Source organism: Curcuma longa, chromosome 1 (assembly GCF_044706935.1).
Source record: "Curcuma longa cultivar G26 ecotype Majalengka, Jawa Barat chromosome 1, ITB_CL_G26_1.1, whole genome shotgun sequence".
Lineage (NCBI taxonomy): Eukaryota > Viridiplantae > Streptophyta > Magnoliopsida > Zingiberales > Zingiberaceae > Curcuma > Curcuma longa.
In genome coordinates, this window is record NC_133861.1 from 12,677,883 (window position 1) to 12,701,467 (window position 23,585).

At 40.9% G+C, this 23,585-nt stretch overlaps 7 protein-coding genes and 1 non-coding gene across 10 annotated transcripts; 5 read left to right on the plus strand and 3 right to left on the minus strand.

Moving 5' to 3' along the window:
* Positions 1–3,688: 3,688 nt before the first annotated feature.
* On the minus strand, positions 3,689–4,732 carry LOC141834148 (protein PHOSPHATE-INDUCED 1-like). The gene has a single exon (XM_074721605.1). The coding sequence runs from the start codon at positions 4,708–4,710 to the stop codon at positions 3,775–3,777; it is 936 nt and encodes a 311-aa protein (XP_074577706.1). The 5' UTR covers positions 4,711–4,732; the 3' UTR covers positions 3,689–3,774.
* A 2,380-nt stretch (positions 4,733–7,112) lies between these two features.
* On the plus strand, positions 7,113–8,249 carry LOC141833088 (protein PHOSPHATE-INDUCED 1-like). Its single transcript, XM_074720487.1, has one exon. The coding sequence runs from the start codon at positions 7,218–7,220 to the stop codon at positions 8,142–8,144; it is 927 nt and encodes a 308-aa protein (XP_074576588.1). The 5' UTR covers positions 7,113–7,217; the 3' UTR covers positions 8,145–8,249.
* A 637-nt stretch (positions 8,250–8,886) lies between these two features.
* LOC141824415 (EPIDERMAL PATTERNING FACTOR-like protein 1) lies at positions 8,887–9,289 on the plus strand. The gene is made up of 2 exons (XM_074711702.1): positions 8,887–8,988; positions 9,071–9,289. Exons 1-2 carry the CDS (start codon positions 8,887–8,889, stop codon positions 9,287–9,289), a joined length of 321 nt encoding a protein of 106 aa, XP_074567803.1.
* A 185-nt stretch (positions 9,290–9,474) lies between these two features.
* Positions 9,475–13,277, minus strand: LOC141835673 (putative protein phosphatase 2C 41). 3 transcript variants are annotated; one of them, XM_074723059.1, is made up of 5 exons: positions 13,060–13,277; positions 12,119–12,358; positions 11,755–12,031; positions 9,907–10,061; positions 9,475–9,824 (listed from the first exon to the last, which is right to left on the minus strand). In XM_074723059.1, exons 1-5 carry the CDS (start codon positions 13,246–13,248, stop codon positions 9,684–9,686), a joined length of 1,002 nt encoding a protein of 333 aa, XP_074579160.1. In that variant the 5' UTR covers positions 13,249–13,277; the 3' UTR covers positions 9,475–9,683. The 3 variants fall into 3 exon arrangements, with proteins under 3 accessions (XP_074579160.1, XP_074579146.1, XP_074579153.1); XM_074723045.1 differs by lacking the exon at positions 13,060–13,277 and adding an exon at positions 12,700–12,936; XM_074723052.1 differs by lacking the exon at positions 13,060–13,277 and adding an exon at positions 12,700–12,936 and having other exon boundaries at positions 9,475–9,835.
* Positions 13,278–16,306: 3,029 nt separating this feature from the next.
* On the plus strand, positions 16,307–17,682 carry LOC141822282 (transcription factor MYB93-like). The gene is made up of 3 exons (XM_074709724.1): positions 16,307–16,504; positions 16,591–16,720; positions 16,824–17,682. Exons 1-3 carry the CDS (start codon positions 16,372–16,374, stop codon positions 17,506–17,508), a joined length of 948 nt encoding a protein of 315 aa, XP_074565825.1. The 5' UTR covers positions 16,307–16,371; the 3' UTR covers positions 17,509–17,682.
* Positions 17,683–20,467: 2,785 nt separating this feature from the next.
* TRNAR-ACG (transfer RNA arginine (anticodon ACG)) lies at positions 20,468–20,540 on the plus strand. The gene has a single exon. It is a non-coding gene; the product is annotated as a tRNA-Arg (tRNA).
* Positions 20,541–20,752: 212 nt separating this feature from the next.
* On the plus strand, positions 20,753–21,877 carry LOC141824425 (succinate dehydrogenase [ubiquinone] iron-sulfur subunit 2, mitochondrial). Its single transcript, XM_074711712.1, has 4 exons — positions 20,753–21,019; positions 21,090–21,328; positions 21,406–21,618; positions 21,715–21,877. The coding sequence occupies exons 1-4, from the start codon at positions 20,753–20,755 to the stop codon at positions 21,875–21,877; spliced, it is 882 nt and encodes a 293-aa protein (XP_074567813.1).
* Positions 21,878–22,563: 686 nt separating this feature from the next.
* On the minus strand, positions 22,564–23,543 carry LOC141822291 (PLAT domain-containing protein 3-like). Its single transcript, XM_074709736.1, has 2 exons — positions 23,356–23,543; positions 22,564–23,259 (listed from the first exon to the last, which is right to left on the minus strand). The coding sequence occupies exons 1-2, from the start codon at positions 23,458–23,460 to the stop codon at positions 22,780–22,782; spliced, it is 585 nt and encodes a 194-aa protein (XP_074565837.1). The 5' UTR covers positions 23,461–23,543; the 3' UTR covers positions 22,564–22,779.
* Between the last annotated feature and the right edge of the window lie 42 nt (positions 23,544–23,585).

The window sequence follows — 23,585 nt, forward strand, 5'->3', positions numbered from 1 at the left end:
CCATCCTGTTAGAATTTATTAGTTTTTTTTTTTGCTCTTTCTTGAAATTGAATAACCAGATTTTGCAAAAAGATAGGAAAGTTAAAGCGAATAGATTTTAGAATTTATCAGTGTATTTTTTTTCTTAAAACTAAATAATTATCAATTCGTATATTAGAGCTTCTAGTTGCGTGGAAGAAAATCAATTTTGCAATATATATTTTTATATATGAAGCGTATCAGTGTATTTTGAAAAAACTAAAAAAACATTGAACAATCGATCCAGACGTCAAAGCTTTTATTTGCGTGGAAGAAAATTAATTGCGTAGAAAGCACGAAACCCATGATACAGACGTCAACTGTGGAAATTATAGGTGCATTTTTTTCCTCTCTTAAAATTGAATAATCAATTCTGATGCTGGAGCCTTTATATGGAAGGAAATCGATTCCAAAAAAGGTACAGGATTTAAGGCAGAGTCGACCCCAAAATTTATTAAGATTGAATCATTGATAGAGATCATCAAATGTAAGGATCTGCACTGCATGAAAGAGGATGGATTTCGCAAAAATAATTAAATAGCAGAAATTAAATACAATTTCAAGCCGTTTTTGTGAAATGATTTTTGGCCCGAAATGCAATAGCTCAAAACTAAATCAAAATGATGATTTTTTAAAAAGTCTAGACGAAAATGTCATATTTGCCGTCATCTCAAGCACTCTTCTTCCTTTCGTAATCGACGACCGTATAATCTTAGAAGAGGAAGAAAGCAACTTGCTGTTAAAAATGTGAATAGAAATAGAGGTGAAATGAATGAAAGAAGATTTTATTATGAATTGGACTTTAGTCTCGTATTTATATTGTTACACACAGTATGTTTATTGTGAATATATACATGGGAAAAAACTCTTTCTCACGTGTTGACTCGTATGTGAGATGACCTGCGCACGTTAAATGTTGGATCAATTAAAATAAAATTTATCAAGTGAATGAACACACTCATGAGAAGTGACTTGTATCAAGGAGAGTCCTAGGTGAGATATGTCAATACTTACACAGACAGTAAAAATAGTTTAAGAACATCATATCTACTATCAACTAGTAAGCAAATATGTCTTCATAATGGAGTGTTCAAAAGGATGGTTTAAAGCGTAAAATCTACTTATCTTATATTGGACTCAACTACTGAATACTATCATATACCTTGTTTCTATTCATGTGGAAAATTGTTAGAAATGTGAATGTAAAGAGAGGTAGAATGAATGAAAGAGAACTTCATTGTGAATGAGATTTTAGTTCTACATTGAAAGTCTCAAGGTTTCATGGTTGATTTATATTATTTTCCCAGATATGTATCTAGTGAAGATATGCATGAAGAGAGATTCTCTCTTATTTAATTCCTTCTAGATGAAGTTTTTGTAAGGCAAGGGTGAGTTTGGGAGAGGCTAAAAGTATGGTAACTTCATGATTTTTTTTTGTCTCTCTCTCTCTCTAACGGCATTGAATCTTTTTAAAAGAGTCCCCTTCAACTATAATCATATAAAAGAGGGATATTTTCTATCTATGCATGAATTTATAGTTAGTTTGTGTAAAATTTTGAAGTTTAACAAAATCGTCTATGGAAGTGGACTTCTTCCTCCGAGGGTCTCATGGACAATAATATAACAAAGTTGCTAATATACTCATGGTCAGTCTGCCATAAAGAATTCTTCAAGGTATTCTTTCATTAGTCATTCCCTTTTGGATCGAGGTTGGAGTATACCCAGACCAGCTTTGGAGATCTCTTTCGCTATAGAAATTCTAAGCTACTAGGCCAGCTATTCCATGAAGCTAATCCATATCACAGAGTTGTTAAGGATCGACCATTTTTCAAATTATTTTCAGATACGGTAGTTCCCCAATCTATAATGGAAAGAAAGCTTCCTTATATTTGCCTTTGAAATTGCAACCCTTGATCTTTGGGCTTCATCAAGTGCAGTTTCTATTCATGTTTGAAATTCTCCCCCATACGAAAGGATGGCTAACCTTCTCCAGTTTATTGCATGAATAAAGTCAGAACTTAAGAACTATGTCAGTATGGCTGAGAGAATCAGCTGTGTGAGTGTGATGCATCTTGGCAAGGAATGGAAATTTCCTGTCTTCTCCATCAAGTGCTCATTTAGTTTCTCTTCTAGAAATTAGTTTGAAGTCCAAATATTGATCCAACACTGTTGTTCTTGTTGAAATCGATTGATTGAGTTTTTATAAAAGTTTAAGTTTAAAGTATCATTTAATATGAATATCAGACTTATTTTATATAAGGACAACTGAAGAAGCCTGCTAGCTTAAACACACCCTCTCATGCCTAAACCCTAAAACTGCAATTTGATACTTTCATTTCTACCCAAGACATTATACGTTGGCCATCTTCGTTTGAATATATACACTGCCAAAAGCTAAGAACCATCTCGATGCAAATCCATCGGGCTTTGAAGACAAGGGACAACGTTCACTATTCATCTCCACGTTCTAAGCTGAGACAACTTAATCACGAGTTAACTAAGCCGCTCCAGTTCTCCAGTAAGATCACTATAAATATTCATTTCCCTACGGCAACTTGTCCAACATTGATCACTAGAAGTACTGTACAATCCAATCAAATAATTAATTTTGAACAGTTCATAATGAATCTTGCCATTCGCCTTGTCGTCCACCGACTAAATAACTACGTACTCATGCCAACAGCTTGTCAATTTTCTTCAGTACTTTGATGAATCCTGTCGTCGTGTAATTGAATAACTACGAGCAAAGACAATACTCTCGGTCTCGGAAGGAAAAGAACATGTAAAATATATAAAACTAATAGACCATTGATGATCATTGGCCAAGTGAGAAAAAAAAATGGAACTCAGAAAAACATTAATCATTAATTAATGAATGGCCTGCGTCTTCAAGAGCTGTAGCAGCTTTAATATTGATCTTGACAAATCAAATGGCATTGAAACTCAAAAACCTATTTCGGCAGCGATGGCCAGGTGAGCTGAGCGCACCAATCTTAATGAATTGTATTGAAAGACGGAACGTGAGCCTGAACTTATCTGCAATGACAAATTTATGACGAGGAGAAAGAAGCTCAATGAGATATACAATTCCTTTATAACTAGTTATACAAAGTGTACTTCTTTCCATGAACGAGTCAGTAATTTGAATGCTACGGCGCCCATTTATATCTTCTTCGCTTCCCTAGATTGGCAGATAAAGCAGCTACTTCATGCATGCCCTCGTCCCCCATTAGTAATTAATGAGGTCCACACTGTTGAATTTGCAAGGCAAGAGTCATTAGAGGCTGTGTTTGAACATTTTGAAAAATTAAAAACAGTGGAGTATTTACATTACTCCGCCTTCATTAAATTTACACCAGCCAGCTTTAGAAAAAGAACAGATGCATAGAAGAGAGAAACTTTGCGGCCAGACAGGCAGCAACTCTTGTACAAGCAGGCCCATGAGTGACTCAATTGGGCCATAATGCACGAGCTCACGACGACACGTTCAGTATGCAAGCCCAGAGTTTTGCCTGTTATTCAATTACTCATTAGCTTTATGTCCTTGTGTAACATATTTCTCTATAAATTTATAAAAATTATAGAAAATAAGTTGATAAATGAAACTTGGACAAATTTAATAGCAAGATTATTCATGAAATACCCAGGAATAATCTTAACAAGTTTGTATGTTAAGATTAAGTGCAGATATTTTGTCACAGATATTTTTAATTAATTAAAAAAATAATTTACAAGGCCATAAATTTATACACAGGCTTAAACCAGAGTGGAGCAAGTGGAGGTGGACGGGTCAAAAAGCGCAGGAAGCAGGTATTTCCTACCGTCGACCCCATTCGCGTTGTAGCTGGCCCCGGTGGAGGGTTCCACACTCAAGTCGCCGGGATAGCCCGGATAGGACCCTTTCGCATACACCCCAGGGCACGCCGTGGCCGCCTCCAGCGGCGCCGATTTCGGCCCCTGGTAGAAGCCGTCTCCGAACGGGTTCGTGACGGCGCCGGCCAACATGCTCGCCAGGTTGATCACCATGCCGTCGGCCCCGACGTCGCCGTTGGGGGCGACCAAGGGCGGCATCTGTGGGCCATAAAGGGGCTGGTGGAAGGGCCAGGCGCACTGGCCCGGGCAGTGCTTCGCTGCGTTCCCCACCCAGATGTAGGCCGTGCCGGACTTCCGGTTTGACCAGTGCGAGGCGCACCGGTTCATGCAAAAGCCCTCGACGGCCACGTCCTCGGCCGTGAAAACCACCGCGATGCCTCCCTTCTTCGGACCGGCCTTGGCCGCCAGCTCCGACACCTGAGACATTTTCAGCGACTTGCCCAGCGAGCATTCCTCGTCCGACACTTGGCTGGCGACCACGATGCTGGTCCTCTTTATGTTACCGGCTTTGGACAGGTAGAGTTGGTCGATGGTGCCCCACCATTGGTGCACGGAAGGGGCTAATGGCTGGGTCTGGGAGGTGAGCGTGAGGGAGAGGAGGAAGTCTGAGATGATGGCCTTCTGGGAAGGGGTAAAAGCCCCGTACCACATCACGGAAATAGGGATGGCGCCATGGAGCACAGCTCCATTGTGGTACGTGAGGAGCTCCGCTGGCTGCTGAACTAAGCTCGATAGCCTTCTCGCTCCCAGGCTCACCTGAGCTAAGCTCACAAGGACAAGTAGCGCTACGGTTGTTTTAGGAACTTGCAGAGAAGCCATTTGAGGGTTGAAGAGTCGGAAACTTGAGTTTTGGTGCCCAGTGAAAGGGCGAAGGAGAGGAGCATTTATAGGTCAACGAGCACGAAGCTTCATCTCATTTTCCTGCTACATAACTATTAGAATGAACACCAGGGGACACGTCGAATGTATCATCGCGTCAACTGTTCCAGCCTACTCTCTGCTGGAAACACTCGCGTGTTTAAAATATTGAGGTGGTCTAAAAAGACAGGCTTCAATAGAGGAGGCCGATCACGCAGATTCCGCCGCCGATTTATGGTGGGCGGCTGAGATTTTCATGTGCGAGCGGAACGTTTCCTACGAGCTCTCCTCCACAAGCCATGCACATTTGCGCGTGAATAAAGTGACACGCACGCCAAATTTTCCAAAATGCAGAGTCAGCGATCCATTATTCTCGTGAATATATATTATAATTAATTAACATCGGAAACAGAGCAGAAATTATATAATAACAGGAAGCATTAAAATCATGGTTGATGGACAGCTTTTGAACGCGCAATGTCGGCATTCCATGGACTATGCTGCAGGTCCGCTCTTCCCCATTCCAATGCTCTCAACGTGGGTGGCATGGCAGCTTCACTACACTCCAGTTCAAAATGCATGAATTCACGTTAACACCACGCCTTAAATCTTGTTTAACAGGATCGAGAATTTAGTGCAGAGAAGTGCATTCTAAGGGGAGCGTGTGCAATGAAACAGAATTTAACACTCGATATGGTCTCCTTAGAAGGATCCCATGAAATCTTTTCTTAGATTACATACCCATACATTATCTTTAAACAAAAAATTAAGAGTGGAGAAGATAAGGTCGAGGAAGGCACGTGTGCAGTGCAGCTGTGCAGAGATTCCCTTTCACGAGTTTGCCTTAAGGCTCCCCTCACGTCTGCTAATCCATTCCAATCACTCAATCAATTAAAGAACGAGACAAGTATGCACCCACTGGTGTTTACGTCGAGTAGTTGATGGGCAAGGAGACAAATTCCAGCTACGGATCGTAAACCACGGTCGCTTTTGCCAACGTGATCTTGGTCAAAGTGCATGGCACCGCCCAACTTGTTCCTTCCTCTTTATTCCATGAATCATATAATTCATAGTGGAGTGGAGTTGAGGTCGGTTCGCCTCACCTTCCTGTGCTTAAATGACTAGTTTAATGTCTCCACAAAGCTTATCTATATAAAAGTCCAACCTCATCATCCATGTCACCCTACCTGTTCAACCTTAATTAGGTTCTGATTAGAAATTTATTTCAAATTGCATTGTCAAGATCATGAGAGCAAGGGGATCGAAATTTGATATTTTTCATATTATTCCATATGAAATTAGTATTCCTATCTCGTTGATAGTAATAATAGGAATATTAGTATCATTATTTAATTAACAGTTTTAGCTAGTGTATAACCTGACCATAAAAATGGCCCACTCTCTTGTATACATAAATCATCCCGGCGCGCAATTTGTTGTATATGAGCTGTATGAATATGTGAGGATGCATTTCATGTATTAAACATCCTAGAAATTGGAAACAGCTACAGGCTTGAATGGACTGTGTTTCCGTGACGGTTCACAGCGACAACTGTGAACAGATAAGACTCCATCTGTTGACCAATAGGATCACTATTGTTATAATCCGCTGTAAAAGCTGTCGATGGAGTAAAGAGATTCCACAACAAAGCTGTCGCCACCGAAGAGCCTTCTAGCTAGCTAGTTAAAGTCTCCCAGCCTATGAAGCTTGCACCATGTCTTCCAATGACCTTTGTTCCAATTCATGACAGTTCATGAGTCTCCCAACCCACAATCCCCTGTTAGTTTGGTCCACGAGCGTTGGGCATTGACTTGGGAATGAATAAACCATTGCAAGATCTACTATGTTAGTTAACTGAGTCCAGATCCTATCAATTTGTTTCTTTGGAAAAAAAACTAAAAGCTTAAAAATAATAACGTGAAAGGGCTGAAACAGTTTGAATGTGCCCTCATCTTTCTATAATTTCAATAATATTTTATAAATCAGGAAAAATAACTGATATTTTGATAACCAAGTTGGGACGAGATGCATGCATATAATTAATTATTCATAAAAAATCTGCATTTGCATGGGAATCATCGCCGCCTATGGTTTCTTAGCCAGCTGGTAATTTTATTTAGTCAATTTAATATATTTATTTAATTTTGAGTATTTCTAATAAAGTTAAATTACTTTAAGATTTGTCAATTTAAATAACTCATTCTTAGAATAACTAATGCATCCATATCCTAACCCAATCGTGATAATTAATTAGTCGCTGCCTCTCCCACTCACCGGCCAATTTAAATTAATTCCCCCATATTAAGCAACTACGCGGCATCATGTCCCAGGAAGCCAACTCGAAGCTTCCTTCCTGCTCTGTTCTCTCGACAGACCGCCTATTTTTAGTCCCCTGCCTCCGTTTCGATCCTCCACCCATCTCCGATTCAAGCTTCATCGTCCCATTCTAGCCTTGTACTCTTAATTAATGGCTTCTTTTTCTTCAATCATCGCACTACTTGTTCTTGCGAGCTTAGCTCACGCGAGCGTGGGAGCAAGAAGGCTAACGAGCTTAGTTCAGCAGCCAGAGGAGCTCCTCACGTACCACAATGGGGCTGTGCTCCATGGCGACATCTCTATTTCCGTCATGTGGTACGGCGCTTTTAGCCCTTCGCAGAAGGCCATCATCTCAGACTTCCTCCTCTCCCTCACGCCCACCTCCCGGACACAGCCATTGGCCCCTTCCGTGCCCCAATGGTGGGGCACCATCGACCGATTCTACCTGTCCAAAGCCGGGAACAAGAAGAAGACCAGCATCGTGGTCGCCAGCCAAGTGTCGGACGAGGAATGCTCGCTGGGCAAGTCGCTGAAAATGTCTCAGGTGTCGGAGCTGGCGGCCAAGGCCGGTCCGAAGAAGGGCGGCATCGCGGTGGTTTTCACGGCCGAGGACGTGGCCGTCGAGGGATTTTGCATGAGCCGGTGTGGCTCGCACTGGTCGAACAAGAAGTCCGGCACGGCCTACATCTGGGTGGGGAACGCGGCGAAGCAGTGCCCGGACCAGTGCACCTGGCCCTTCCACCAGCCCCTCTACGGCCCTCAGACGCCGCCCCTTGTGGCGCCCAACGGCGACGTCGGGGCCGACGGCATGGTGATCAACCTGGCGAGCATGTTGGCCGGCGCCGTCACGAACCCGTTCGGAGACGGCTTCTATCAAGGGCCGAAATCAGCGCCGCTGGAGGCGGCCACGGCGTGCACCGGTGTGTACGCGACGGGATCCTACCCGGGCTACGCCGGCGACCTAAAGGTAGACCCCTCCACCGGGGCCAGCTACAACGCGAACGGGGTCGGCGGCAGAAAACACCTGCTGCCTGCTCTGTTTGACCCTGCCACTTCCACTTGCTCCACTCTCGTCTAGATTCTGTTTCCTAATTTCTATTCGCCATTGCTGTACATGCTGCTAGCTATATCAAAGATTGTTTAATTCTTTTTTGTTGGCTATTAATAAAATATTTTCTATCTTTCGAACTTAAACCCACGATCAAATATACAATTACTCCTGTTGAATTCACAAGTGCTACTTTATGGAACACGTCGTACAGATTCAAATACACATGACATTTCCTGAACTATGCAAGTTCAGTATCATAGAAATCAATTGCATTCTCCAAGACATCCAAAAGGCGATTGCTGGCTACAGTAGGCCCCTGGCGTACTGTACGGACATATTAACCAACCACCGAGTTCAACTGTAAGAATTGACTCAAAATAAGCTTGTGATCAACCATAGCAATCAGTTATGGGATATGGTGAGGAAGTTCAACCAATCACTGTGTTTGTGTATGTTCATTTCTGAAAAAGACGATGTTAAAATGTGGTTTTAATCCTGGAGGACGATGTCAGGTGGCCTCATTTACTCGGTCAAACTCCAATTCCGAAGTCGATGCAAGGGTTGGTGTCCTTCCACAATCCCTGAACTGATGATCTAGCCAGACATCTGTCACCTGCATGTACCTCTATTGATGTGGAAACATCCCATTTGTTGCCATTCCTACGCTGTGCTCTTTGGACTATACTCTCTCCTTCCCTTTCTCCTTGGCATTTACAAAAAGACAGAGTAAGAAGACCATGAAGTAACTGAGCCCCTCCCTCTTCACTCCATGACAAGTTCACTTCCCAGACATGGCTTCCTAATTCTTCTTCTTGTGCTTCTCTGGCCGGCCTCCTCGCTCGATGAGTCGCTACTGATTTCCTCTTCCCAGGTACACATCTGGCTCCATTACTTGTTGCCCCCCGGGTCTTCTTCTGTGCTTGCTACCGTTGGATTCATGTCATTGGCAGCAGGGAGTGCTGGTGGATCAAGACAAGGCCCGGCTGGGGTCGGCGCCGCCCAACTGCCTCAACCGGTGCAACCAGTGCACCCCATGCACAGCGGTGCAGGACCCGGCGCTGCCGTCCGGGTCACGGCCGAGGGATGGCTGTTCGTTGCCCATCGACAAGTACTCCAATTACAAGCCGTTGGGGTGGAAGTGCAGGTGCGGCGATCGCCTGTACAACCCTTGATTAATTTGATGTATGGTGGTTAGTTGGAGAGAATTCTCCCTTATTGTACTATTTTTCTTAATTTCAGTTGCAGAAACCATAAGAAAACAAGTGGCCTATCTCTTACATATTTCCAAGCATTTGCAGTCACCTATGACTATTTTCTTGACCATCTGAAAGCAAAGGATTTACCAACGGGAGTTCACTTACAGGGAGTTCTTGATTTGTATCAGAAATTTACAGAAAACCAACATTTATACAGCAATATATGGTCAAGAGCATATACGGGTATACAACTTTCACAACGAGCAGCTGGGTCTTAGGAAACTCGGACCTTATTGGCTAGTAGTTATACATTTTTTTAAAAACAAATTCAACCACTATATAACCATCTTCTTCCATGTTTGAGTGAAGCCTAACATTTGAATCGAACAACAATGCATGATATGTCATCTTTACTTCCTCTGTTGAAGGCTTCCAAAGTCAACCGCCTAGCTGCTGCTAGTGGATTCTTAATTTTTCTGGCGAGATCAACAGCCTCTTCATTGCTCATAACCTGGTTAAAATCTACAAGAGTAAAGTTGCATCATATGTAGTAAACAAATATGATTACAGGTGCTCGAAGAATATTAAACAACCTTCCAGAGGCCATCACTAGCAACGATGAGCAGCTCTGTTTCAGAGTTTGTATCTTGAACTTGCACATCAGGATTTGAACTTATAAGTGTTTTGAGGTTCTTGTCCCCAAAAGCCCGTGAAACGGCTAATTGCCCGTTAACTCTGGCACAGTCTCCTGAAAATTCATAGCAGCAATCTAGTTAATCATCTAATAATGATAATAATAAAGTTGTTATTAGTCGTCAAGAAAGGACATTAACAATGAAGAAAGGTCTCTTTTGTGAGCAAGCTATGCCTATGAAATGTGTCAACCACATTTTTCACCAATTTATTGTAAAATATAAATATACCAACTTTTCAAATATTAGAAATGAGATGCCGCCGACAGAAAAATAAAATCTGCAGAGCCATTTTTAATTGGGCTAAGTCACTTTCAATGTTGAGAAAAAGATAGAAGGCGATACTGCTTCAAAAATTGTGCATAAAAGAGACCTCACGAGTCAAAAGGTTAAGAGGTTCCTCATGCTTTAAGCAACAAATATTTAAAGCATAAATCTGAGACACTTTTCCTCTTGAACAAAGTGTGTTGCCATACTACATCTTGGACGGTTCCTCATGATTTAACCTACAAATATCTAGAGCATGATGATTCTAACATTGCTCCTTGAAGATTAAGTTTTAACATACTACTTTAGTTTCAAATTCAGGGTGGTAGGCTAACGAAGGTCTATAAGCTTATATGACTGTTTACTGTTAGTTTGAGCCTTAAAAATTTGGATGGTGGTTCAGCCTTACAAAGTTAATAGTTCCAACCAAGAGTTGCAGCTAATGAAGCTTATATTATTGTTAGGTCAGTGTTTGGACTTATTAAATTGTTGGGATCTCTCATCTAGGAAGAATGCCGAATTAAAGACACCTACTTTAGTCACACATGGGCCAATGGGCTATGTTGGTTGAGTCAATGATAATTCAAATGGTTTATCTACTTGAGGGGAATATTGTGGACAATCCCATGTCTCTTAATATCTACAGAGTATGCGTTGTATGAATGTATTACACAAGAGTTCAAGAGAAATTCAATGTTGATATGCAACACTAGTTTATTTTTGAGTGCTTCCAAAGAAAGTTAGAAAACAGTTGTCTTCACAGATCACAAGTCATCATATAATTCATTGTGGATTCTATGCATCTCAGTAGCGTAACGAGTACAATGTTGCCTTTTTTTCTTATTTTATTTCATAAACGTAAGAATCAACTAGGAATATCCTAATTAATAGAAAGTAATAAGGGTAAACGCCCTCACGGGCTTGCTCACATGGTTAGCGCAGGGCAGTTGCTTACAATGAGGCGATGGGTTCGATCCCTCCCCTGCGCTAGCCATGATGAGAAAAAGGCCAAAATGGCCGTCCGTGATTTACTCCCCTAGACACCTGTTAATACCTTTTTGCTTACAAGTAATAAGGGTAAACGGATTAAAGCTGAAAGCAGTAAGATAGCATAGAGCATTGTTCCAACAAGTTTTTGAAGTTCATCAGAACTCAGAAGTCAATACACATACATGTACATAAATTTTTTTTTAAAAAACTGAGAAATAACAAATATAAAGTTAAGAATAACCAGGAGTTGAAAAAAAAATCCAGTAGAATGTTTGAGAATCTTTTAGACCTTCACTAAATGCTTCAGTAAGTTGGTGAAAACCTTCAACAAGTCCGGACAATAGTAAACATCTTAAGCAAGGAAAATGAATTTGAACAAATGCACCCTTCACTTTATTTTGAATGAGGGAATACATGCAAATCCATTTGTTATTTTTAAAATATTGCTACCCATGAGGTATTACTAAACAAGTCCTTCAAAAGATGTCTAACCTGGCATGTTAGTAACAAAACCACCCTTTGTTTCAATACTCTCTCGTTCAGAATTTGGCTCATGATCTGTTGACATTTGGATAACCTTTCCGCGCTTTGCAAGAACAGCTCGCGAATCACCCACATTGGCTACCCATAATTTGGTGCCATTTACAAGGATTGCAGTGACTGCAGTGGATCCTCCTCTCCCCAAATCACGACTATGAGAAAGTATCTCAAGGTCAGTCTTTTCATAGGCCCTTCTGATGGCTGTCTCAGGATGGGTCCAAAATTCTTCCTGCAAAGGAACAAACACACATAACATCACTCCACCATCTGCATCCAAGAATTCTTAACAATTCAGCACAGGAAAAATGGAAATTACCTCCTCCAAAATATTAGCAAATAAATGCTTCTGTAAGTGGGCTGGAACAGTATCTCCTAAATGCCCGTCAAAGACAGCAAATAGACCCAGTTCCTGATCTCTCGTAAATATGAATTTGGCCACATGATAATCCTCTATAGGATGATCCGCTGATCCTTTTAGCAGACTAAAACCATAGCTAATCCTGGTTTGACCTTTTGAGTTCTTACCTTTACCAACAGTTAATGACGGACCTGCAAGCTGGATGCCCATTTGTGCCAGCCAAATAAACATATACGGGATAAGCCATCTTTTTCTTGCAATATAATATAGAAATAATGATAAAGCTACATCGATCAAACTTCTAAATATTACAGTGTCTCTACTCAAATGAGAATGAAGAGAAGCAACAAGAGACTAAAATATAAGCATTCTCTCTGTTCAAGGCATCAAAGAAGTACGGTCAAGCAAACAAGCTGTATCAGATGCCTAATTATGATGAACTTCACTACTCTTGCAGTAGAACAAATCATCAGATGAAGAAATAAGGAACTAAAATGCGAACAAACAATATCATAATTCTCCACAAATAGAGAACTTACAAAGCAGCAAATCTTATCCATGAAATTTCTCACAGCTCAGTCCCGGCCCTTCAGATCTGGGACAACTCCCACTCCCAAAATCTCAAACTTCGCCCAAAATATCAACAACTTGCATCTCAAACCCCCAAATCCAATCGTTTACAAGTGCAACGCCTAAAAAGATGCCACCCGACCGGTCTCCTCGCCGAATCCCCAAATCTGCTCCTTTCAACACCTTAACGAAGCACGAGATTTAAAATCCGAATTTTAATAGAGAAATCCACGACTTGGATCCGGATAACTGGAGAATTAAGCAGAGAATTCAACGATTATAATTAAATCCGCTCCGAGAAAAATAACGGAAAAAAAAAATTCTCTCACCGATCGAACGAGAGCCCTTTCCAGAGGCATCAAGAAATCCACAGAGGGGGCGGCATGGGAAATCGAACCGCGGAGATGGAAGCTGCGCGTTTGGAGTGAGAAGTGATCGGTGGTGGGTCGCTGTGAGGAGCGGTAGGAGTCGTCGTCGGAGTCGTCAGCAGCGAGCCAAAGGAAGAAAGGGAGAGCCATAAACCATAGAAAAGGCGAATGATTTAACACGAAAGCTTGCGCCCGTTGGCTTCGACGGCTCTCGTTGACCTCACGCAACGCCTTAGTTAAAAGACTAACAGCCAATACTAATTTCAAAATAGTTAGAATATATAAATAAATTAATCTATTGTGTATTTATGTATTTTTGCGACAAATTCTTTGTTTATATCTTAATTAAATTAATTTATTCAACCTTGCTAGTTGGTTTACAATATGATTTTTGTACAAACTTAATTTTTTTTTAAGTTTCTTCAATTCTAAAGCTCATTGATAAATATGCTTGTGGCATTACGTGTTTGACCATGCTAATCTTGTATGGCATAAATTGACACAAAGAAAATGTGCAGCCTCTCTCGATCATATATATTTTAAGAATTAATTAGTAATTTACAATCTGATTTACAGTTTGTGACATAATTCGTTTTCACAAATTTAATGTTTTTTCTTTGAGTCCCTTTCAATAAAACATGTGATTAGGTTTCGATATCTCACGCAACTAGATTTGGCTTTGAACACGAGAGGTGTGATTTAGCAAAAACTAAATATTGGGGAGTGATTTGATAAATACAAATGGGCTTTAATAATTAAATGAGGCCCTATACTTTCATTTTACCTAATTATGATCACTCATAAATATTTAGCCTACGTACGTTTGTTTTTCTGGAAAATTATATGTATCAAATATATACTCTTATTTTATTTTCATATATATTTGACAAAGACCTTAATGAAAAAAATAATTTTATCACTCTTAAAACATAATTTACTCAAAATCTAAATTCCAGCATTTCATTTTTTTTTAAGTCAATTTGATTCCTTAGATTTGCCTTAAAATTTCTTACTGCTCTTATTTAAATTTATCAAACTCTCTGATGAACACTATCAGTGATTATTTTTCAACTAATTAATATTTTAATTCTTCAACCTTTGAGTATCTAAAGCATTCATACAATTATTTTCTTCTTGATTATGCAATCATGATTAATGGTCAAGATAAATTAATCTCTCTATTTAGGTAATAACCACTGTTTAGGGTTCGTCACATTGCTCCCAGCGAAATCAGAAAGATGCGATGAAGTAGTGATGTTAGATCTGTAGGCCCTGCCCTGTCCGGCCATTTTTCATTTACAGTTTAATTAATTTGACCGAGACTATTCTTAATTTAATTAATGGATTTTATCTTATTCTAATTAAAGTGGATCCATCATACATTGCATGAAGGAGAACTATGCACATATTCACGTCCTGTTACTCTTCATCATCCCAACTTAATTAATTATAATATGCATGAATTATATTCATGCTTATATATAATTAACCAGCCGCCATTTCTGAATCTGATCATATAGTTTTAACCTACCCAGAGTTAAAACTGGCACGCCACTCTCATTCTGCAGCTTGAATTCTGTCAAATATATTGTTGAAAAATAAGAAAAATAAAAAACCAAAAAACAAACATGAATGAAGTAATTATATGAAATATACAAGTATGCATGCTCAACGTGTTTATAGATGGGGGAGCAGAGCTAGCTAGATTCCCTACTCAACCAGCAAATCTTTTGTCTAGTTAATTGTGATAATTAACATCGTCAGCTTTTGTCCATCTAAAAGTAAGCAGGCTTTCTTCAGGCTGCTGCTTAACTTGTTACCGACACCAAGTGATGAAATTAATCTGGAAAAAAAAATTGAAAGCATGCAAAGAGACAAAAGAATATGGAAAGAGAAATTTTCATTGCAAGGATCCATCAATCACAGTGATGTCACCTCCAATATTAATTTGTTTGTAGGTTTAGTTGGTCTTTGAAATTTGCCGATGCAACTAATTAACCTTTGGTTTCAAACAAAATTACACACGAACAGCTTCCTAACCTATATTTATAATTCACCCAGTGTTTCTGGGGCGACTTTCGTTTGTTTATTTAGAATAATTATTACCTCTCATACTTTAGAAAATCTATGCAGTTTCTAGACAGTGTCTTCGATTAGATGTTTTGTTTGCATGATTAAAGATATAGAAGTGGGGATGGCTGTTGTACTAACTTATGCTGTGTTCTGTTCTAACTTGTGATGCTGGAAAACAGTGTCAGCGCTTAAGAGAATGGTTTAAAGAAGAGGTAGAGGAGATTCTTGGAGTTGGCCATATAAACTCCATGGCTAATTAACATGTAAAAATGTGTGGACTCTTTAATTTCTCTGACCCTTAGCTTCAATATATCGTCACACGATCAAAGTTGATGCACTAGGTAGATGGAACAAGTATAAGGCATGCCCTATAACTATATTACACGTGCTAGCTAAATTTAATCAGATCGGGATTCATCTTAATATAAATATAGCACGTGTGACCTGTCATTTTGACTTCCATTTCCAAGCTTACATAGTTGGTAAGGGTAGATCAGACTGTTGAGTTCCTGCGATGAACTGCTACTAGCTAGTTGTATGTGATTGATGAAACATACATTAATTATTCAATTGACTATATAGTAAATGAAATCTCCCCGGCTGCTACCTAGCATCACTTTTATTTGAGTCAGATTTACTAAGAAGTCCTATGTCACGCAAGCAATAACGAATGAGAGTGACTAGTCCTAGTAAAAGTTAAAGCAAAAATCAAGGTGGGTGAAAGGTGACCATGGTTCCTTTGGCTTCATGCTCTATATTGCGTGCATGGGGAAAATTTGTGACGTCGAGAAGCTTTAGTTGGTGCCCCGTACATGCAAATTCTTGGATTTTAGGCTCTTGAATTATGAAACATGAGACAGGAACATGCAATGAAGCTCTATTTTCTCACATCGATGATAACAAGAAAAAAAAATACACATTAATCTATCCTTCAAGCCAAGTAGAAAAGAATACTTGTGCCCTAATTAACCATCCTTTTCTAAAGCTATATATTTTAGGGGAGCCCCATGCATGGCAAGTGGCATGCTCCAAAGTCATACGAATATTTTAATAGAGAAGAGCGACCAAACGATAGAGCTAGTGTTTATAAATAAGCTCTTCTGCAACTCTGGTAAGAAAGTGGAGTAACCAAGGATCAGTACTAGTCCTCGGCTAGCTACTCCCCCTACCTCCATCACCCAGCTTGATTCAATTCCTTCGATGGGGAGATCGCCCTGCTGTGATGAGAATGGCCTCAAGAAAGGACCTTGGACGCCCGAGGAGGACCAGAAGCTAATCCAGTGCATTCAGAAGCATGGCCATGGAAGCTGGAGAGCCCTCCCAAAACTTGCTGGTGACAATTCATTTCTTAATTAATTACATGTTTATATGCGTCTATGGCAGTCTGGATTTCATCCTTCTTATCGAGATATTATACAGGACTGAATAGATGTGGAAAGAGCTGCAGGCTGAGATGGACCAACTACTTGAGGCCAGACATCAAGAGAGGCAAATTCTCCCAGGAAGAAGAGCAAACCATCCTCAACCTGCACTCCATCCTAGGCAACAAGTACTAACTTTACTGAACCATACCAATTATATTCCTCTCTAGCTTGGCTAACCCCGTGTATGCATTTCGTATTTGGTCCACTATCTGAATTTGATCCGTTCAGGTGGTCCGCCATTGCCACGCACCTCCCTGGACGTACCGATAATGAGATCAAGAACTTTTGGAACACCCACCTGAAGAAGAAGCTCATCCAAATGGGGTTCGATCCCATGACTCACCAGCCAAGGACTGACTTTTTCTCAGCTCTCCCTCAGCTGATTGCCCTTGCTAATCTCCATGAATTGCTCAATGGTCGGCCATGGGACGACAACGCTGCACGCCTCCAAGCTGATGCAGATCAGGCCGCGAAGCTGCAGTGCCTCCAATACCTGTTGCAATCCGCAAGCACCATGACAAATAGTTCCAATCCCAGTGGTCTCGGCACCACGTCCGCAGCTGCTGACTTGGAGACCACGAGCCTGCTTAGCTCTCAGATGACTTTGCCCATGCAGTCTTCTGGTCTTCAGAATATCAACAGCCACAAACAGCTTGACCACTTTTCATCCGTCTTGTTTGAGCCACCTACAAGCCAGGAGAACATTGAGTGCTATACCACGGCTGTGGGGTTTAGCCAGGGAGAAAACAGAACACAGTACGTTTCTCCTAATGCATCTCTTCCTCCTCTCGCTGATGCATCAGTTGCTCACCAGGAGAATGCTTGCAGCATTTCTAGCTCTAATGAGAATGAGACCCACTCCTTCTGGCCTGAACTTTTCATCGATGAACAATTCATGGCTGAATTTGCTTGATGATTCATCGCGCGTAATCTTCAGTGTCTAGTTTTCCTGGGAGGGTTTGGATGTTCAGATGTTTGCATACAATGCAACCATTAATGGCTGCTAAATTGGTTCTTGATACCTGTAAATGTATAAAGTCACATATGCATACATATATAAATACTTATTCCGCAAATTCTGTAGCTGCTGCTATTTTCTACGTACTTGGCTTTTATCTGTACTAATGATTGATTACTTATTCTACTGGAACTAAAATAGCTTTTTCTTCCTTGCATCAGCAACATTACATTATCATATAACTACTTCACAATTTTTTATTAGTATAACAGTCGACCTTGAAGGTAGACCAGAAACAGAATAACAATAAATGCACGACTGTGAATCCACAAGGACATACAGTGAATCCAGCTCATACTTAAGTTCATGCACGTTCAGAAGGAGCCAGGGATATTATATTGTAACTTTGTTTTTTTCAGACAAAACAAATTATCTTTCAACATGGTTATAGAAAATCTGGCACATTAATCATACAAGAGAGAGTTTCAACTGCAAGCGCTGGAGAAGTAAGAAACCAACTATCCTACTAGAGGTAGGCTTAGCAACGATCGAGTTCTCGGAATGAAATGAAAAAGACTAGTCATTTTCAATTTCAGACAAAATACAAATTCAGGAAGAAGTAGATTACATATGTTCAAGTGTTCATACTCTGTTAAAAAAAATCTGAAGTCATAAAATTTATACATTTAAGTAGTCTACCGAGCCGACCAATCATTCTTTCAGCTAGAGAGGTCTGACATGCCAATCACCATTCAGAAACATAATACAGTAACACTTGAAAATTCAAAGATAAAGTTAATTAGCAGTTGGAACGAACCAATTCAAAGATAAAGTTAATCAGCAGTTGGAGCCTATATCTTTTCTTACAAGGAATAGACCGATAGATATGACCCCTATTACTTGACTAAGTCCGCATGCTTAGTTGGATAATAAGTTATTATATGACTTGATTGTGGTTTCTGAGAAAATCTTTCACAAAAATATAAATATGTGAACGAGAGTATTTTAAATAATATAAGAAACATCACACTACCTGATCACTGTCCATGGGTTGTAGATTAGAGTAAGTATCCCATGTCACTAGTTATATAACAAATATTTAGACCACACTGCCGTAATTGCATGGCAGCAAACATGGCAAAGTTGGTGGCTGAAAGAAGGAAACCATGGCTAGGAGCTGAATAGCAGAGTCATAACGGATGGATAATTCAGCTTTGGTTTATAAGCGTGGCTTTCACAGAACAAGGGTAATGAAAATCTAAAGGCTGGATAATTCAACTTTAATAGTTATAAAAAACAACTCCAATTAACCAGTTGCATAAATTACATACAAATTTGTTTAAACCGTGTTGGTTTCTTGTGCTTTGGTTTTCCAAAGAATTAGTAAAAGAGATTTGTCAAACAAAAGTGAAAGCATACTTTATTTATCTAAGCAGAGAATTGAGATTATGTTTATTTCATAACCAGAGTAGATAAAGCTACATCATTATAGTAAAGTAAATTCAAGTTCTATTCACTATAGTAAATACAAATTTCCTTGGTAGAGCAGAAATTAAGCATTAAGTTCATACTAATGAGTATGTATGTACTTTGAATGGCAGACAATATGCAATTAGAGTGATTAATTTGTTCTTCCTGAACAAGCATGCAAAAAGTCAAGCACACGTACAATTCCAACCTACAACACTGTCATCGAGTTAGTTTTTACGGGCCGAGGTTCAGGCAGAAAATGGGAGGTTAGGTAGAGAATTGACCTGTGCAAATGAATCTAATGATGGATATTAATTTACAGGAGCATCCTTATCGATTCGTGTTTTTCAACTATCAAACTCAAGTTAAGAACGATCTTGTTATTTGCCTCGAAAGAAAGATAATTAAAAGTTGTGGGGTTCTCATCAAACCAACTCCTATAATAAATTATCTTTATCTTGTTTAGTTACTAGTCAATAAAGACTTGCTAAATTTTTAATTTTCGTTATCATCGATTTTCCAATGAGATATACGACTACCAAATCGTTGGTATCTTCTCTGACATATTCAATACTGAAACATATGTTGGATACTGAAACAGATTCAATACGGCCTTGTTTGGCCTTATGCAATGACATAGGAAATAAAAGCAAATCATGAATGGATCCTCTTCATAAATATTTTGAATAAACATGAGAAAAAATTATGTTTAATTGGACAGACTTGGGCTTCAAAGATCACCTGAACAGATGAAACAGGGAAATTATGGTAGGAAAACAACAATGACACATCCAGTAAAAGAACCACAGAACATACACCATGGAACAAAATCCTGAGAACTAGCTTTTGGAAAAAGAATAGCAATCACCTCACAATTTCACTGAAAATGGGAAACCAAGGAAAAACAACAAAACAACATTTTGCTTCGAAAAGATAATAATCTGAATTGATTAGCCGAGATAAAGTAACAGGTTTGATAAAGATAATTAGGAAGAAATTTATGATTTCATGATTAACCATTGTAATGATTTGAAGTAGTTCAAGCATTAAGTTCAGCGACTAATCAATGAGAACTATAAATATGCTTGTGAAAGTTGGCCTGTGATGTTTCCTCTGTTTCTGTTGTGCTTCCTTGCTTCTTCCTCGGACAGAAAATTATGATTTAACATTCTTCAATTTATCTGCACTCATCTATCTGCCTCTCCTATCGTCGACATTAGAAAGATCAGAAAGTAGCTCACGGTATTTACCACCTGAGGCACTCATCTAGGAATCGCCTATTCAAAAACATCACAATCCAAGTGCACTGAAGTGCGCTATTGGTATGACACTTTATCCTACCACCAAGGCACGAAGACGGACACAGTGTGACAACAAAGCAAGTGTTCGATCCCCAACAGGAAAGAACCTAATATTAAATAATAATTTAAGAATTTATCACAACGACTCCGTGGCCCAATGGATAAGGCGCTGGTCTACGGAACCAGAGATTCTGGGTTCGATCCCCAGCGGAGTCGCTTGTTTATTTTTTAAATTTGTGTTGTTCTTTGATTTGAAACATCCAATGCTCGCCATCTGTCCAAATTCCAATATACGTGCCACTAGTCCCTGCACTCGCGCCGCCTCACCGACTTCACTCCGTTGGCTGGCGGCTGCCGCATCCTAAATCCTCAGTAAGCGGAGCAAGATTTCCGGCGCACCCAAAATGTTTAAGAAACGAGGGATCTGGATGAAGTGGATCAAAGACGGAGGCGCCAAGGTGGCAACCTTCCTCAAAGGAGATGAGAAGCGACTCGACAAAAACTTCCCCGCTCTGAAGGACCACCCCAAGGCTCGGGAGCACGCCGCGCAGGCCGCCAAGCTCTCCGCCGCGGTGCCAGAGAAGGCACCGACGAAGACCAAGAAGTTCGAGATCTACAGGTGGAACCCGGAACAACCCCACAGAAAGCCATTCCTCCAATCCTTCTTCGTCGATCTCAGCACTTGTGGCCCAATGGTACTCAATTATTTCAAGAAATAATCATAATATAACAGGACGATACAACGCTAATGTTGATTTGAAACAGGTGTTAGATGTGCTTCAAAAGATTAAAGCGGAGCAGGACTCGACCCTGTGCTACAGGAGGTCCTGCAGAGAAGGAATCTGTGGCTCCTGCTCCATGAACATTGATGGAAATAACACTGTGGCTTGCCTGAAGCCAGTCGACGCCGACACCTCGAAGGCCACCATGATCACTCCTCTTCCTCATATGTTCGTGGTCAAGGATCTCGTTGTCGATCTCACCAATTTCTACCACCAACACAAGTATGAATTAACAGATGATATGAGTGTGGTTCTTTTTAATTTCTAGCTTTTAACTCTGCTTTGGACGACGTGTACAGGCTAATTGAACCCTGGCTGAAGCTGAAGAAACCGTCGCCGGCGGAGGGAAGAGAGTACTTGCAATCCCCCAGCGACCGGAAGAAGCTTGACGGGCTGTACGAGTGCATCCTCTGCGCATGCTGCAGCGCGGCGTGCCCTGCCTACTGCTGGAACTCGGAAGCGTTCTTGGGACCTGCTGTGCTGATTCATGCTTGTCGATGGGTTGCAGACAGGTGACAAATTAATCAAAACGTTACTACTCATCCAGCCTGACAAATCTCTCTCTATGTGCTTGTTCTCGCTTATGTATAATTTGTTGATGGATTAAGCCGCGACGACTTCACGAAGGAGAGGATACAGGCGCTAACAGAGGACGAGTACAAGATGTACAGATGCAGGACGATCAAGAACTGCACAGCCACTTGCCCAAAGAGCTTAGATCCAGCGAGGGCAATTTCTACTATGAGGACTCATTATCACAACAACATATAGTATTACTGCACATCAAAAAGGCTAGACAAGCATGAAATGAACTACTTTGCTATATTTTTGTCTTCTTCATCATCATCCCCGGCCATCTTCGCCTCCTTGCTATTGGGTTTAAGTTTCCAATGACGCTAGTCTTATTTGTAAAGAAGCCAACAATAGTCGAGCGCTAGCTGTTTCTTTCGTTTCCATTATTCTCGATCATCTTTGCATATTCCCTTAGTTCAATCACCCGACTTTGCTAACTTAGTTTCGCTAGACGTCAACTTGATCACTGTTGGTTGGGATCCACATCCTACATGACTTATCGTATGATTCTTCAAACGTATGATTCTCTTTGAAGAACATAGGTAATGTAGCCGTTTTTCTTGGAAGACGCAAGCGACATAACTATTTCTTCCTAAGGACGTGAACAACATAATCGTTTTCTTAAAAAAAAAAACATGGACAAATGCATACAACCCTTTACCCTTTAAAAGATTTCTATTTTCGTAGGTGTAGATATGTGAATGCATACATTCAAATCTTTCTACCATTGCATTGCTCTAAACCTTTCTCCAAAACCACGTCAAGTCCAACTACGACATCCATTTTAATCTTGATTAAGTGTTGCAGAGAACGTAAATATTTTTTTCATCATCAAAGCTTTTGATATCTCCACCTCAATATCGTCAACTCATCAAATCGCGATCTCAAACAAGCAGGAACAAAGAAATTTCATCACCGGCCTTCAACGTTTTATGAAGCATAAATTCAACATGACCAACACAGACACCGTCCGTTTTATTCAAACTTTAGTAGACTACGACACGATACATCAAAACAAAAGGGCCCAGAAGCAGGAAAAGACGGGCGATGACAAGGTCGAAGAGAGGGGCCCATCGAAGCGGTGGATCCTGATCCGTTCATCACTGCCCATGCGTCACGTGCCTCCCCTTCCCAGACGCGATGGCGATCTCGTCGTAGCATAGATCGCGGGTGGCGTAGAGGCTGTACGGACTGGTGTCGAGGGCGAGCCACTGCTCGACGGTGAAGACCTGCTTGCTGCATCCCATGTGGGGCCCGGTGGTGGTGACCTCGACGTACTTGCAGTACCAGCCGTGGCCGCTGCCGGAGCCATCGGAGGTGAGGTTCATCCAGCAGGGCGGCCAGGAGGACATGCAAGGGCCGCGGCCGCTGAAGACGTCGAGATTGCCGCGCTCGAAGTAGTCGTGGCGGGGGCCCATAAGGCCGCCCCACGACTCCAGGTCTTCGATCAGCACGCCGTAACCGTCTGCGCCGGCGATCGCAAGGCTGATGACCGAGTCCGTGCCGCCCTTCCAGATCGACCCCGTCCGGACGTAGATAGTGTACACGCACTTGTAGTCGTCGTTGCTATCGCGCACGACCTGTCCGATCATTTGCCCCAGAGACAAAGTAAGTGAAATTTAACCAGATCTGGAAAAAGATGTATGATGGTGAAAATGTGATGGAAGAGTACTTACTTTATGAAGGAAGGAAGGGGTGATGGAGGTGACAACGGTGATCAAACAGCAGAGGAAGAGAAGGATGATGAGGGAAGAACTGTGGACTCTGCTGCTTCTCGCCATGGTTGCCCTCTCTCTTCCTGTGGACTGGGAGTGGATTAGGATTAGTGGAAGATTGAGGGGAGGCTGAGGCAATGAGAACTGTGATTTATCTATCCCACTTGGGAAGGCCCTTCGATAATTTCTTT

Bases quoted from the DNA above. Each gene is read 5' to 3' on its own strand.
- LOC141835673 (XM_074723059.1), bottom strand. From the start codon at position 13,248: ATGGCTCTCCCTTTCTTCCTTTGGCTCGCTGCTGACGACTCCGACGAC. The intron at 12,032-12,118 runs GTAATTTCCATT...GTTCCTTTGCAG, and splicing joins TTGCTAATATTTTGGAGGAG to GAAGAATTTTGGACCCATCC. The intron at 10,062-11,754 runs GTTAGACATCTT...ATGAATTTTCAG, and splicing joins TTTTGTTACTAACATGCCAG to GAGACTGTGCCAGAGTTAAC.
- LOC141834148 (XM_074721605.1), bottom strand. From the start codon at position 4,710: ATGGCTTCTCTGCAAGTTCCTAAAACAACCGTAGCGCTACTTGTCCTT.
- LOC141822282 (XM_074709724.1), top strand. From the start codon at position 16,372: ATGGGGAGATCGCCCTGCTGTGATGAGAATGGCCTCAAGAAAGGACCT. The intron at 16,505-16,590 runs GTGACAATTCAT...GATATTATACAG, and splicing joins AGCCCTCCCAAAACTTGCTG to GACTGAATAGATGTGGAAAG. The intron at 16,721-16,823 runs GTACTAACTTTA...TGATCCGTTCAG, and splicing joins CACTCCATCCTAGGCAACAA to GTGGTCCGCCATTGCCACGC.
- LOC141822291 (XM_074709736.1), bottom strand. From the start codon at position 23,460: ATGGCGAGAAGCAGCAGAGTCCACAGTTCTTCCCTCATCATCCTTCTC. The intron at 23,260-23,355 runs GTAAGTACTCTT...ATGATCGGACAG, and splicing joins CCCCTTCCTTCCTTCATAAA to GTCGTGCGCGATAGCAACGA.
- LOC141824415 (XM_074711702.1), top strand. From the start codon at position 8,887: ATGACAAGTTCACTTCCCAGACATGGCTTCCTAATTCTTCTTCTTGTG. The intron at 8,989-9,070 runs GTACACATCTGG...CATTGGCAGCAG, and splicing joins TACTGATTTCCTCTTCCCAG to GGAGTGCTGGTGGATCAAGA.
- LOC141824425 (XM_074711712.1), top strand. From the start codon at position 20,753: ATGAAGTGGATCAAAGACGGAGGCGCCAAGGTGGCAACCTTCCTCAAA. The intron at 21,020-21,089 runs GTACTCAATTAT...GATTTGAAACAG, and splicing joins TCAGCACTTGTGGCCCAATG to GTGTTAGATGTGCTTCAAAA. The intron at 21,329-21,405 runs GTATGAATTAAC...CGACGTGTACAG, and splicing joins AATTTCTACCACCAACACAA to GCTAATTGAACCCTGGCTGA.
- LOC141833088 (XM_074720487.1), top strand. From the start codon at position 7,218: ATGGCTTCTTTTTCTTCAATCATCGCACTACTTGTTCTTGCGAGCTTA.